The sequence below is a fragment of the Lepus europaeus genome, chromosome 5 (assembly GCF_033115175.1).
Source record: "Lepus europaeus isolate LE1 chromosome 5, mLepTim1.pri, whole genome shotgun sequence".
In the NCBI taxonomy this organism is placed as follows: Eukaryota; Metazoa; Chordata; class Mammalia; order Lagomorpha; family Leporidae; genus Lepus; species Lepus europaeus.
The window spans coordinates 18,985,483-18,999,526 of record NC_084831.1 but is presented as its reverse complement, the minus strand read 5'-3'; the positions used below and the strand labels follow the sequence as shown (position 1 = coordinate 18,999,526).

At 60.8% G+C, this 14,044-nt stretch overlaps 1 protein-coding gene across 1 annotated transcript in view; it reads right to left on the bottom strand.

The window, feature by feature from the left end:
* Positions 1 to 14,044, bottom strand: part of MAN1C1 (mannosidase alpha class 1C member 1) — a 140,836-nt gene that overhangs the window by 15,310 nt on the left and 111,482 nt on the right. The window contains exons 4-7 of the mRNA XM_062190662.1: positions 12,862 to 12,942; positions 7,646 to 7,740; positions 2,751 to 2,868; positions 1,650 to 1,743 (exon numbers count right to left, since the gene is read on the bottom strand). Coding sequence (XP_062046646.1) covers positions 1,650 to 1,743; positions 2,751 to 2,868; positions 7,646 to 7,740; positions 12,862 to 12,942 — 388 coding nt within the window. The remainder of the gene's footprint in view (positions 1 to 1,649; positions 1,744 to 2,750; positions 2,869 to 7,645; positions 7,741 to 12,861; positions 12,943 to 14,044) is intronic.

Genomic DNA, 14,044 nt, shown 5'->3' with positions numbered 1-14,044 from the left:
CTGGAGAAGTGGGAGGCAGCTCCGAGCCCTCCTTCTGCTCTCTAAGCTGCAGTCGCTGTGGCTGCAAATGGGCTGGCCAGGCCCTGCCTGTTCTGCGTGCAGGTTTCAAGGAGAGAAAAGTACGTGAATGTACTTAGTGCAAGGTGGGAATGCTATCATCCGCTGAAAAAATCCGACCAACTCCCCTCCCGGAAAACCTGAGATGACCCCGGCACCAACACCAGGGGAGGAGGAGGAGGAGGGACAGGAGGAGGAGGGGGCAGGCCCAGAGCAGTGGGGCCGTGGAGCCCTCCCTCTGCTCTCTGGCAGGCCACCGGTTCATATTTTATTAATAAGAGACAATTTCACATGTGTGCCCAACCTTGCCCAAACCTGCATTCCCCAGAGTACCAGGAAAAGCCACGAAGACTTCTCGGGGGCAGGCTCCCCTCACAGTCACTGAGGTCAAGGTGGCACGGGACAGCCTCCCCCTCCTGTTTACGGGTTTTGCTGCACTGTCCGGGGGCAGCTCAGGCCAGCAGAGTCATCTCCCTCCTTCTCCACCAGGCCGTGCGATGGAAAGCAACTGCAGTCGGCCAACTGTCTCATCCCAGGGCCTCGACCTGTAATCCGAGTCTTCGTTCTCTGCCTGCACTTTTGGACTTGGCAGTGTGTTTTGGCTGAAAAGACCTTGCATTTCTCCAAGTGTCTTTTTCCTGGAGGCCACTTGGGGTGAGAACATCCCTGGGGGAAATTCCTGGGTCAACTTCCCGAGGCTCCTTAGACCAGCCGATGGCAGAGGCCTGGGCAGATGGGAAAGCCTCGGCTGTCTCCCCATGGCACCCCTGCTCCAGCCGCCCTCCACACCCTGCTGCTACCGTTCCTGTTGGGGACAAGCCAGGCCACCTTTGGGAGACAAGAGCTGAAATCTGTCTCCTGCAGCCTTTGACCATTACTCCCACGCCTCTGCCTCCGAGGGCTCGAGGTGCAAAGGGAATCCCCCAAGCTGTGCAATAATCAGGCATCTGCTTGGCCCGGTCCTGAGCCCTTGCCGCAAGACTGGGGGTTGGAGGCAGTGGAGGTGGGAGCTCTGGCCAGGTCCTGGGATGGCCCTCGAGGCAATGCCCGTGAAAGGCTGACCGTGACCGAGGACCTGGCCTTGGTTAGAAGGGCACAGAGCCTGCTTCTCCCAGGGTGCATGTCCCTGGCACCTGGAGACTTGTCGCACCTAGGTGACCCCCAATCCCATCCCTGGGTGACTGACAAACACCTGTTGGAGGGGCAAAGTCTATGAACAGAGACACTGAAGACTGCAGCTTTAAGAAAGAGGAGAGAATTCATGATTTTTACATTAAATAGTTGAGGCCTTGCTTAAAAGTTTTCCTTCTTAAATGAAGCTTGGGGGGTATGCTTGTGGGATGCCCACATTCCATACGGGAGGTGTGAGATCAAGTCCTGCCTCAGCTTCCCACTCCGGCTTCCTGCTAATGCGCCCGGGAAGCAGCTGGGGACAGATCAAGCACCGGGTCCCTGCCACCCGCGCGGGAGACCCAGATGGAGCTCCAGGCTCCCGGCTTTGGCCTGGCCCGTGGCTCTGATACAAGCATCGCTCCTCGCCTGCCCGGGGGCCGAGCCCAGGGCTGGGGCTGAAATCGGGGCTGCGTACTCACGCTGTACCCAGGTGCCGCTCACTGGGCTGAGGAAGTTGGGGTAGAGGCCGAAGGGCTTCTCCAAGTTCCTGAGGACACTGCGAATGTTCCGGACCTGCGAGAGACGGCACCAGAGCGCTTTCACTTCCCGAAGAAGCCCAGCGACGGCTGCCCTCCAGGACAGGTGGCCGTGCCCATGCACGCATGGGGTGCAAGGATGGGAGGCGGGAAGGGAGGGCTGCCTCGGCACAGCAGGCTCCACCGGAGAGAGACACCCTGGAGAGAGCCCCCTGAATCCTGCTTCTCGCCCTTGCTGGCCCCAAAGGTTCCTGGTGCAGCCTTGGCCTGCTCCTGCAGGGAGAGGTTAACTGTGTGGTCACCTCCTTGGTCTCTATTGGCCCCAGGGGCTGCGGTACTAGGACAGGGACTTTGAGTGACCTGCGGGAACCAGGTGGCTGTCGGCAGGTCACCGAGCCTGAGACTTGGTTTCCTGCCTGGCATCCTACCTAGTTCAGGGTCCCCTGGGGGCCCACACGGCCGCATGCCACAGACGGACCATGGGTGAGAAGCGGGACGAGCAGCCTCATGGCTGCCAGGCCTTCCTCTCCAGGGGCCGGCGCTCCCATCCACCTGCTAGTGGAGGCCATTACCGGGGCCGTGGAACTGCTTGCACCTCAGTGACTTTCGCCTGTGCCCCTGTCCCTGTGGAGAGCAGCAAAGTGGGCTCGATTTGCTCTCCCAGAGGGGCAGGTGCTTCTAGAACGTGGACCGCCAATAGTCGCCTCTGTGGGAGGCACAAGTGGGAGGTGACAATAGCCAGGTTATGTAAACGGAGGGGGACGGACGGGCGGGCGGGCAGGTGTCAGAGGAAAAGCCCACAGCCTGCTATGCCTGGGAAGGGAGACACAAAATCCTGGCCTTGAACCCTGGCTTTAACTCTCGCCAGCTGGACGGCCAGGACGAATCAGCATGCACCATGGGACAGGTGGCTCAGGGGCTCCGGGCTCCCACCCCAGATCCACCTGCTGATCCAGGAGGGGGCGCCCCGTGCACGGCACCGTCTAACACCCCAGGACAGCCCAACGCTCACCCTTGGCTCTCTGGGTGGGGGCGGGGACTTGCCTTTTTCGCGAAGACCTGCTGGCCGGAGAGCTCGGTGAGGTGTAAGAACTCCAAGTGCAGGGATCCGAACTCAGCCAGGATGCTGCTGCTGCCTGCCGTGGCCCAGCCCCAGCTCCCGCTGAAAAGAGACGTACCAGTGTCACCCCTGCTGAGAGCAATGGCCGCTCTTCAGCTGGGGGGTGGCCATCCTCCTCCTGTGAGCACACTGGGGGCGCAGAGGCGAAGGGACCCAGGCTGGACCCAGGCCTGTCTGACTTGTAGTATTCTTTGTTTCCATCATTAAGCTGTGCCCAGAAGACTCAGGGACCTGAGATCTGACACAGGGGTCGCGTTAGTGTTACAGGTGACAAATGACAATGCTGCCAGGGACTTCAAAGACCCCCCCAGAATGCAACCCCCGTCCGCTGGCTGAAGGCACCTGCTGGCTTCCGATCGGTGGCTCTGCACGTGGCAAATAAGTGGCACTGGGGTCCCAGATGGAAGATGGGAAGCAGGGCCCCTCCTTTCCACACTGTCAGTGCTGGTCAAGGACACACAGTGGCCCTGGCCTTGACTTTCACGTGCTGGGCAGGCAGCTCTGGGGTGACCACACCGTCTGGGGCTGCCAGACCCTGGGCAAGCCCGGGGTTAGGACAGAGAGCGGCAGAGTCTCTTAAAGCTAAGGTTTCCTTCTCTGTGAACCAGCAGAGAAAGGCCCAGCGCTCCCCTGGGGGCTGGTGGGGCAGGACAGCCACTTCCGGCTCTGGCTGTCATATGGAGGGACAGTGCGGAGCCGGGCTCCCAGCCAGTCCTCGCACCTGCCCCTTCTGCAGAGACACCTCTAGTGCATGATAGTGACATCACCTGCCGAGATCACACAGTAAGTGGAGCGGCCGGGCCTGGAGCTGGCTGACACCAGCGCCCATGCTCCGGGCCACGGTGCGGCCTGCCTGCCTCTCACCCACAGCAATGAGCAAGGACCCAGCCTTTCTAGGGGCTTCCCTTAAGGCTTTCCTGGGGCCTGGAGGCAGAAGGGGCAGGTTCGAGTGCTTGTTGGCTGGAGGCCATGGGCAAAGTGCTTAACCCTCACATACCTTAGTTCCCGCAGCCGCGAGACAGGCTGAGGATCGCACAGCCCAGTCTCCACGCCCAGGGCTTTCGTGGGCATGGAGAGGCCGAGAGCGGGATGGGGGTTAGTGTAGGCCGCGTGCCTGTCCCACAGCTCACCTGTCAGGGTCATGGGGCCTCTGCAGGCAGCTGGGGGTATGGGGACAGAGCAGGGGTAGTGACCTCCCATGGGGAGGGGCTTCCTGGTGCAGTTTGGGTCAGGGACAGGGTGCAGGGAGGCAGGCGTGGGCAAGTCGCTGCCACCAGACGGGCACAGCAGGGGAAACCTGGCTCCTGGCTGGAGACAAGCAGAGCAGCGTGCCAGGGCCTGAGGCGCTGTGTGTGCGTCACCAGGCCATCCACTTGCAGGAGTCAGGAGCTGGAGGCCAGAGCCTGCGGTGGTGAGGGAGGGCCCCAAGGCGCTCCTCGATGTCAGCCCGCCCCTCCCTCGCGGGCTGGGGCTGGGAGCTCCGTGGGAGCCCGGGTGCCCACACAGGGTTTCCTGAATAATTGATCCTTCCTGCTTTTGCAGGAAGTTCAAGGTAGGAAAAAAAAAAAAAAAAAGCCAGTCCCTCAGTTACCTTTTGTTCTCATTTCCCCGGAGGGCCTCTCCTTCCTTCCTCCCCTGCTCACCCCCCCATGCGGGCTTCCTGTACTGGGGCCTGCCCTGGGCAGAGGTAGCCAGGTGGCTGCGTCCTTGTCCCTCTCTCCTGCCTGGCTCCAAACGCTGCCCCCTCCCCGCCCCAAGGTCCCAGCGAGACCCCTCAGGGAGACTGGTCAACCTCCCTCGACCTCAACTTCCTCATCCGTACTCATACATGGTGGTGCCCCTGCCGCCCCAGTCATGCGTGTAATTGCACACACGTGAGTTGTGTGTTGTTTCCTCCACTGTTGTTAATTTCCCAATTTGTGCCAGGCAGCCCTGGTATCTTATCTTCATATCCAATTCTAGGTGCCACCCTCTTTATTTCCCAGGTGGGCACTTGGGCTCAGAGAGGGGGAGACATTTCTGCAAGGACACACAGTAAGCAAGAGAGCTGAGTCCAAACCCAAATCCGAGGTACTGTGTACCCCAAAGGCAACCTGTTCTGGGCAGCATCCCAAGACCAGGAGATCCTCTGGACAGTCCTGTGAGCCTGCGGGCAGCCGGGGAAGCCTTGCCCCTCTCCCCTCCCCTCCTGTCTCAGTCTTTCAGGCACACGTGGGCCTGCCCGCAGCCTGGCTGAAGCTTGTGTGTGCGCATGGACCTGCACCGCACAGGCGCACGTGGATGGTGTAAGCATCAACTCGGCAGCCATGCAGAGCTGGAGTCTAATTCTTCTAAGATTTTTTTTTACTTGAAAGAAAGAGTTACAGAGAGACAGAGAGCTTGCATGAGACAGAGAGGGAGAAGAGAGAGAGAGAGAGAGAGAGATCTTCTATCTGCCTGGTTCACTTCCTAAATGGCCACAGTGGCCAGGGCTGGGCCAGGCCTAAGCTAGGAGCCAGGAGCTTCCTCTGGGTCTCCCACACGGGTGGCAGGACTTGGGCCATCCTCTGCTGCTTTCCCAGGCTCACTGGCAGGGAGCTGGATTGGAAGTGGAGCAGCCGGGACAGGGGACATGAAGTGGTGCCCATATGGATGTCAGTGTCACAGGCAGAGGTTTAACCTGCTGTGCCACAATGCCAGCCCCTCTAATTCATTTTTTTTTAAAAAAACATTTATTTATCTGAAAGGCAGAGAGAGAGAGAGAGAATGACTCTCTCTTCCTCTGGTTCACTGCCCAAATAGACACATAGCCAGGTCTGTGCCAGGCTGAAGCCAGGAGCTCCATCTGGATCTCCCGTATGTGTAGCAGGACCTAAGTTCTTGAGCCAACATCTGCTGCCTCCCGGGCACATTAGTAGGAGGTTGTTTTGGAAGTGGAGAAGCTGGGACTCGAACCGGTGCTTGGATATATGGATGCTGGTGTTGCAGGCAGGGGCTTAGCCCGCTGCGCCACAACGCTGCCCCTGAGATCCTAACCTTGCTGTGTGACCTTGGGTAAGCTCGTTCCCCTCTTTAGGCCTCGGCTTCTCTACTGGTAAAACCAGCTCCCTGTGGTTGCCATGGGGCTGGAGACAGAATTCACACCACCTGCTTACGTGGCGCTGACACACAGAGGATGGTCGATAGGCACTGGCAAGTAGGAAGATGCGTGTGTGTCTGCATGTCGCGTGCGTGCCTATGCAGAGAGGCAGAGGTGGGCTTGCATGACAGCCTGCATGATTTATCTGTGTGAGAGGCGGTCGGGTGCTTGTATACGGGGCTGTGTCTAAGACAGAGCAAGTAAAACAGACCAACTCTGCCGCAGAGGCCCTGGGGACCGGCCAGTGTCCTGTTCCCAGACAGCCCGGGGGTCTCCGCAGGTCACAGGTCCCGGCTGGCCCTGCCTCGCCCACCGCCCCGCCTCGCAGTGCTGGAGCAGACCTGGTCACCTTCCTCACTTGTGGGGCCCAACCTCTCGCCCTTCCTCCCGGAGCTGCCCACAGCAAGCCTGGCCGGAGTGGGGCCACTGCGTGCGGTCCAGCTCCCAGCAGCAGGCCCTCTCTGAGGAGTGGACTCAGCCCCACAGCCCCACCGCCCTGGACGTCCCTGGCTGCTGTCCCCAACAGGAGGAGGAGGCATTTTTAGCAGTAGACTCTCTTATCCCGAAAATGAAAGGGCGCTGTTGCCAGGAGATCCGCACACGCTTACAAATGTACCCAGCACAAACAGCCTAGAATAAACACACTCCCTTCCCCAGCAGGGCCAGGAGCCGCGTCTGATCAGCAGCGTGGTCCGAGGGTCCCGGGACAGACACCCGGAGGTGCTGCCACCCCAGGCCCCGGGAGACGCAGGCAGAGGGACAGGCCGTGTCCCTGCACCACAGCACCTGGCCAAGTTCCACTGGGCCAGCATCCATGGAGCAGACATCTGAGCAGAGGCCCACCGGCCCGGCTCTGAGCCCGGCAGCATGGAGGATGAGGCCGCACCTAGGAATGCTGCCTTCCCACAGAGCAGGGCGGGAGGTGGCGGTGCGGGGCACCCACTGCCACCGAGGCTGACATGCGAAGACCCCTGCCCCACCCCCTCCCAGGCGGCTGGCTAGAGTGCCCATGAGGTCAGAGCCCGCTGACAAGCACTCAATCTAGGAGGTGGATGGCGAGCCCAGGGCAATGCGAACCCTATGGCTTCCCTCCTCCCAGGCCCGGGGCTGCCAGCGGGGCCTTGGCATGGCCCCAAAGAGCTCCTGGCTGCTCAGGACCATAGTCATGTACCTTCTCTGTCTCCCACAAGACACAGGGACAGCAGACTTCCTGTTCCAGGAACAGCCAGGTTCCCGAGATGCCCCCCACCCCTGGCCCAGCAGCTTTGGGTTCCTGCTCATGGGGGAGGGAAGGCTGTGCCTGCTGCTCCCGAACCTGAGCTGGGGATGGAGGGAGTAGGGTGCGGGCCTGGGAGGGCCCTCAGTGCTATGCGGTGTTGGCGAGGGGCAGGTGCCTTTCCCACCCAGGACAGACCACCAGGTCTGCGTGGCCTAAACCCTGAGATCCAGGCGTGGGGACAAACACCTGTCTGGGAGAGTCCTTGGCCAAGCAGGTCCTCACTGTGCCCCCGACTTGCTGTGCTTCCCAAGGGAGGGTTCTTCCTCTCCTGTGCCTCAGTTTCCACATCTGTAACAGGATGGGTTTGACAGACATGGGCCTCCCCTGGGCTTATCTGCCACCTGCCCCCGGGCCTCCCTACCAGGTCCCCTCCAGACAGGCCCCAGAGCTGGAGCCCCGGCGGGGAGGGGCCGGGGTCCTACCTTTTGAAGTTGACGGAGCTCTTTGGGATTCCCGTGGGGGTCTTGAAGGCTGGCAGGAGCTTCTCGCCCAGCTGGATGGCCTTCACTCTGAACACCTGTAATGCAAGGGTCAAGGGCACTGAGATTCCAGGCCAGCTGGGACAGGAACACTCCCAGGACAAAGCCATCAAGGCTGCAGGCCTGGGGGGTGGGGGAAGGTGGTGCTGTGTCTGCAGTTAGTTGGCTGGGAGGCTCCGTGGCCTTAGGGGAGCCTCAGTTTCTTTATCTGTAAAACGAGGCTGACGTGGGCCTCCCCCCATGGGTTGCTGGGAGGTACGGACTTTGGGGAGAGGACGGACACCCTGGTGTCCAGACGATGACCAGGGCTCAGTGTCTGTACTGGGTTAGGTGAGCACTGGGAACGCGTGTGTATGTGTACATGTTGGGATGTTCCCTCCAAATTCACAGGAAGACTTGGCTGAGATGGGGCGGATCTCCAACGGTCAGTGCTGTCCACCCTGGGGCGGGCCAGAGTGTCAGAAGCCGAGTATGGGGTCGGTGCTGTGGCATAGTGAGTTAAACTGCTGTCTGTGGTGCCAGCATCCCATATGGAGGCCGGTTCGAGCCCCGGCTGCTCCACTTCTGATCCAGCTCTCTTTTCCACTGGGAAAGCAGCGGAAGATGTCACAAGTGTTTGGGCCCCTATACCCACATGGAAGACTTGGAAGATCGCTCTTTCAAATAAATAAATCTTTTTCTTTTTTTAAAAAAAGCTGAGGATGTGGGGAAAGAGCAATGCCACCGAGATGAGACTGAAAGTGGACAGGGAGCCAAGGCCACCCCAGTGCCCAGGGTCCAGAAACCACTGCTCCTCCAGGGGGACAGCAGGTGGAGGGCCTCCCCCCTTTGACTTTCTGACTGCCCTCTGCCCCCATCAGAGGCAGGGGAGGAAGGGCTTAGCCTAAACCACCCAGCGGGCAGGCAGGAGATATACATCAATCAGGGCGCTGTGGACAGGAAAAGGCTGATGGCTCTTGCATGGCTCGTTCCCACAGTGGAGACCGCGCAGCCGCCGTGAGGCTGCCGGGGAGAGAGTTTAACAGCACAGCGAGGGTTTGTGCCCGAGGAGACAAGCCTTCCACAACGGCGAGCTCCAGCTTCCTCCCAAGTCCACGGCCACAAGCCAGTGCAGCACAAGGCCCACGGGGCCTTCGCAGGGCGGGCGCCAAGGGTCGCTTCACTTTCCTTGGATTCTCTCGCGGGGCCCACAGGCTACAGATCTCAGGAGTCCAACACAAGGCTGACACAGCTTGAAAGCAGAGGCCGTCTCTGTGCAGAGCGGGTCAGACTTTTTCCCCTGTCGCATTCCCCAGCTGATCCAGCGCGATCACTCCTCACGCTGCCTTTACGTGGCTTTAGGTGATGTACGTCACCCAGAGACGATTTCGTGCACAGGACCACGTGTGCAGGTGTACAAATCTTCCTACGCCATTTTCCAAAAGGGACTTGAGCATCCATGGGGTCTGGTTACTGTAGGTGTGTATGTGTATGTGTTGGGGGGGGGGGGGTGGAGTCCTGGAACCAATTCCCAGCAGATTCCTTTTGAAAAAGCAGGTTTTTGTTTTTGTTTTTGTTTTTGACAGGCAGAGTGGACAGTGAGAGAGAGAGACAGAGAGAAAGGTCTTCCTTTTTGCCGTTGGTTCACTCTCTAATGGCCACCGCGGCCGGCACACCGCGCTGATCCGAAGCCAGGAGCCAGGTGCTTCTCTCCTGGTCTCCCATGGGGTGCAGGGCCCAAGCACTTGGGCCATCCTCCACTGCCTTCCCGGGCTACAGCAGAGAGCTGGACTGGAAGAGGAGCAACCGGGACAGAATCCGGCGCCCCGACCAGGACTAGAACCCGGTGTGCTGGCGCCGCAAGGCGGAGGATTAGCCTGTTGAGCCGCGGTGCTGGCCGAAAAAGCAGTTTTTTGAAAGGCAGAGCGAGAAGGGGAGAGAGCAAGGGTGATCTTCCATCTTCGGGTTCAGTCCCCAAATGCCTGCAACAGCCAGCACCGGGTCAGGCTGCGGCCAGGAGCCTAGAAGTCCCTCTGGGTCTCCCATGGGTGGCAGGGGCCAAGAGCCATCACCATGAGCCGTGTCCATGCCGGCCCCGGAGGGAGTGGCCCTGGTGGGAGCACACTTCTCTTTCTACTTCCGGAGCTTGAGTGGGGCCCAGTTTGCTGACCTCCTGAGGGGCAGCAGAGCAAGGCCTCCCTCAGTCCCCACCCCCCTCCCCCAACGATGGCCAACTGTTGTGAATGCAGTGGGGCAGGAGGTTCAGAACTTCAGACTGGGATGTGCACTGGAGGCCTCTGGGGGCTGGCAGCGACAGGCCAGAGACGATGACAGGGTCCAGTGCTGGACAGTACCTGCCACAGTGGGCAAGGCCCAGCCACATGGGACCTGTTGGGGGAGCGGGCGTTCAGCCCAGCAGCTAAGGTGCTGGGTAAGACACTCACGCCCTGCATCAGAATACCTGGGTTTGATGCCCAGACCCGGCTCCTGACTCCAGCTTTCGGCTGGAGACGGCAGCAATGGTGGCTCAAGTAGTTGGGTTCCTGAAACCCGTGGGGGAAACCTGCATCCAGCTCCCAGATTTGGCCTCCGGCAGCCCCAGCCTTTGTGGGAATTGGGGGGTGGGTATGAACCAGTGGATCAGCCTTCTCTCAAAGAACCCCGTGGGTTCTGTGTCCCCCCAGAAGCACGCAGGACGTGCCCCTGGGGGTCCCAGGAAGCCAGGTTTGCAGACCACCGGCTCAGAGCCTCAAAGGGCCTTGTCTCATGTGAGGCTCCAAAGATCATTTCACACCTGAGCAGCTGCCCGGGGAAAGCACATGAACGCGGTGCAGCCGAGCTGGGAGGCTGCGGCCCCGGAGCAGGCCCTGCTACCAGCGGCACCCCAGGTCTCCCCCACCTCAGGGCGGCTGTTGTGGGACATGTGGACAGCAGCGCTCACCCTGGAGCAGAGCAGCCGTCCCCTGGCCACCCTGGCAGTGAGGAGACGCCAGGTGTCGTCCACACGACCTTCAGCTCTTGCCACAGCCTTGTGGGGCAGAGGCTGGCCCACTGCGGGATGAGAAGCTGAGCCTGCGATGCGCCTGGCTCAGGGCCCTGGAGCCTGTCAGTGGCTCTCCCGCACCGTGACACGGCCTCCACGGCCGCGGTCCCAGAGTGCGGTGAGAGGGGGCAGCAAGAAGGCCATGCTGGAGCGTGGGGAAGGCGCTGGCAGGAGCCCGGATCTCATGTTCCCACTCAGCAGCTGTAGGAGCTTGGGCAAGCCACGTGTAGTCTCCGGCCTCAGTTTCCCCATCTGCATAATGGCACATACGGTAGCATGTGCCCCGGCCGCTTTACATGGTTTCATAGAAACCAAGTGAGGCGCCGGTGCTGTGGCGTAGCTGGTAGAGATGCCATCTGGAGCACTGGCATCCCATATGGGCACCGGTTCAAGACCCGGCTGCTCCATTTCTGATCCAGCTCTCTGCTGTGGCCTGGGATAGCAGTAGAAGATGGCCCAAGTCCCTGGGCTCCTGCACTGATGTGGGAGACCCAGAAGGAACTCTTGGCTCCTGGCTTTGTATTGGCCCAGCTCCAGCCGTTGAGGCCATTTTGGGGGGGGACGGTGAACCAGCAGATGGAAGACCTCTCTCCCTCTGCCTCTGCCTTTCTGTAACTCTTCTTTTCAAATAAATCTTAAAGAAAAAAGAAAGAAAGAAATCAAACGAGGCACGTGTGCAAGTGAATGTACCTTACAAACTGTGAAGTGCTGCGCCAGCCCATCGGGTGCAGCTGGAGTCATGGGATTCTCCTGCAGCTGCCCACAGGGGCAGGAAAGGGCTCGGTCCAGGGGAGGGGCGGGGCTTCCAATGACAGTCGCTCTGCACACAGTAGAGGGGGGGGGAGACACCCTCCACAGGCACTGAGAGGGTGGCTGAATCCAGGGGACGAGCAGTGCCACCGGGCCAGGGCGCGACCCCAGCACACGGCAGAGAGGCCCCGGGGGTCAGGAGCCAGAGTTAGCACAGCCCTAGAGTCCCCTCTTCTAAGTCTCAGCATTGTTACCTGCGAATCGGGGACAGTGGCCACGCGATGGGGCTGCTGAGGGCCCGGTGGGAGCGTGCACACTAGGCCTGTGGCTACGATGAGGGCGGGGCAGGGAGAGGCCAGGGAGGGCAGGGGCTGCACTGATAGACTTCAGCCACGTGGGCCCCTCCCTGAGCCTCCCGAGTGTCCCTAAGTCCCAGGGGCTCCTGTGCAGTCCTGAAGGTCAGGTTGATGATCCTAATGGTCAAGGCCTTGAAGGGAGTTCAGAGTCGCCGACGTCCTCAGAGGAGGGAGGGGTGGGGATACAGCCTGAGGAGCCCCAGCTCCTTCCCGCATCGCCAACCCCACACCAGCCTCCGTGAGCCGCGAGCTGCCCCTCTCCTCCCCACTACCCAGGAGGCTGGCAGACGCCATGAAGGCCACGGGTGCCTCCTCTACGCTCCTCCAGTCATTTCCCTCTCCTAGGGTTTTCATATGAAATTTAGGCTTCAGGTGGCTCCAAGTCAAGGGCTCCCACCTGCAGGTTACTGGGGACAAATTGGTACAGGCAGTAATCTGTGCTGAGGACAGCGTGCTCCATGGATGCGGGGAGGCCATGGCCAGAGAGAGAAAGCACCAGCCTGTGGCCCCCCAGCCCGTGGCCTCCCAGCCCTGACTTCGGCCCACTGCCTGTGCCACTGAGAGAAGTGGAAACGACTTCCCAGGTAACAGTGGCAGAAAGGAGAGGGGCCTTCCTGGTGCCGCACTTCACTGCCCCCTCCCGGAAGCTGACTCCACTGCCAGGAACAAGGCCTAGGACCTACAGTGCCTGACCAGCAGTGGCTGCCCCATCTCCCCTGCAGTCCCCTTTGAGGCCTGGAGCGGAGACGTGGCTGGTGGCTGGCCCAGGAGGACAGGGCAGGGTGGCCGTGGAGTTTGATCGGAGTGGCCGATGAGCAGATCCATTGTGGGCTCTGGGGAGCTTACTAACCGAGCAGCAGCTGCGTTTGCCTGGCAGCAGAGAGGAGGAGGCAGAGTCTGCAGGTGGAACTTGGCAAACGGGCTCTTGAGGGGGCAGGGAGCCATGGGGTCCCAGGCGGCCCCTTGCTCCCTGGGGGCCTCCGCTGCCCCGTGGGGACTGGATGTCCCCCAGAGCTCTTCCCAGCACTCACCTCTTCCCCCGTCAGGTAGAAGGCGGAGAGCAGTCCTCCGATGTAGCGGATGTTGACCTCAAACAGGGACGCTTCCCCGCTCTGCAGGACACACGGCAGGGGGAGCACAGGGGGACACACGTGAGATGCCCGTGGGGCTCCGAGACACTGTCTTCCCCCAGCTGCACCCCCCACCTCCACACCTGCACCACCATCCTCCACCTCCACACCTGCACCACCATCCTCCACCTCCACACCTGCACCAGGCACAGGGCTTGCCCCAGGGGCCAGGCAATGCTCAGTTTTCACAGCAAAAGCTAAGCAGGATAGGAAGCTGCCAGGCGGTGGCTGCCACTGAACACTTAAAAGGTTCCAAATAAACACTGGGTTTGGCTTCCTTCCCCAGCCCTTGCCTGAGGCCATTGGAGCAAGGTTAGCCTGGCTGCTGCCCAAGGCGCTGGAAGTGGGCACTCGGAGCTTGGGCTGAAGCTTAGCCCAAGGGGAGGAAAATTCTCCTCCTGTTGGGCTTCCTGCCCTTCTCGGGGGTGTCCCTGTGGGATACTGAGGCCCTCCCTGGGGTGACAGACCAGCAGAAGGTTCTAGAAGGAGGATGAGAGGCAGACGGGGTGGGCCCAGGGCTGGACAGAGGTGCCAGGCAGATTCGTGTGCAAGGAGCTGCAGTGTCCCGGGCCTCAGCTCCAGGGCCCAAGGGGCACACCGACACCTGCCTTCAACATCTCTCTCTCTTTCTTTCTTCAGCTGAGATTGAAAATCAGGGTGCAAAGGACTAACCCCACCTGCACCCCTACTGTGGCTTCAGGCATGCTCTCCAGCCTTCCCCTGCCTGCGTTCACCAGCTCTGCGCAGGGCAGCTGCAAGCCACGGCGGTGCAGGTGCAGTGGCTGCCAGAGCGGGGCGTGGCTTCACACAGGTGCCCAGGGTTCTGCGGTTGCTGCAGAGGGTGGGGCTCCACGTGGGGCACCTGCTGTCTGACAGTTCTCACGACCGGTAACCAGTGCCAGCGCCCTCCGTCTGGGAGAGGAGTCCACTGACAAAGCCGCCTTCGCAGCGGTCCAGCGGGTAGCCAGGCTCACTGCCATTTCCAGGTGAGAAAGCCAAGGTTCAGAGAGGTGGAGGAGCGACCCCACCTTGCCTTCCTCCAGGGACACTCCCTACCCTGCGCCAGCCCGCATGAATGTCCCCA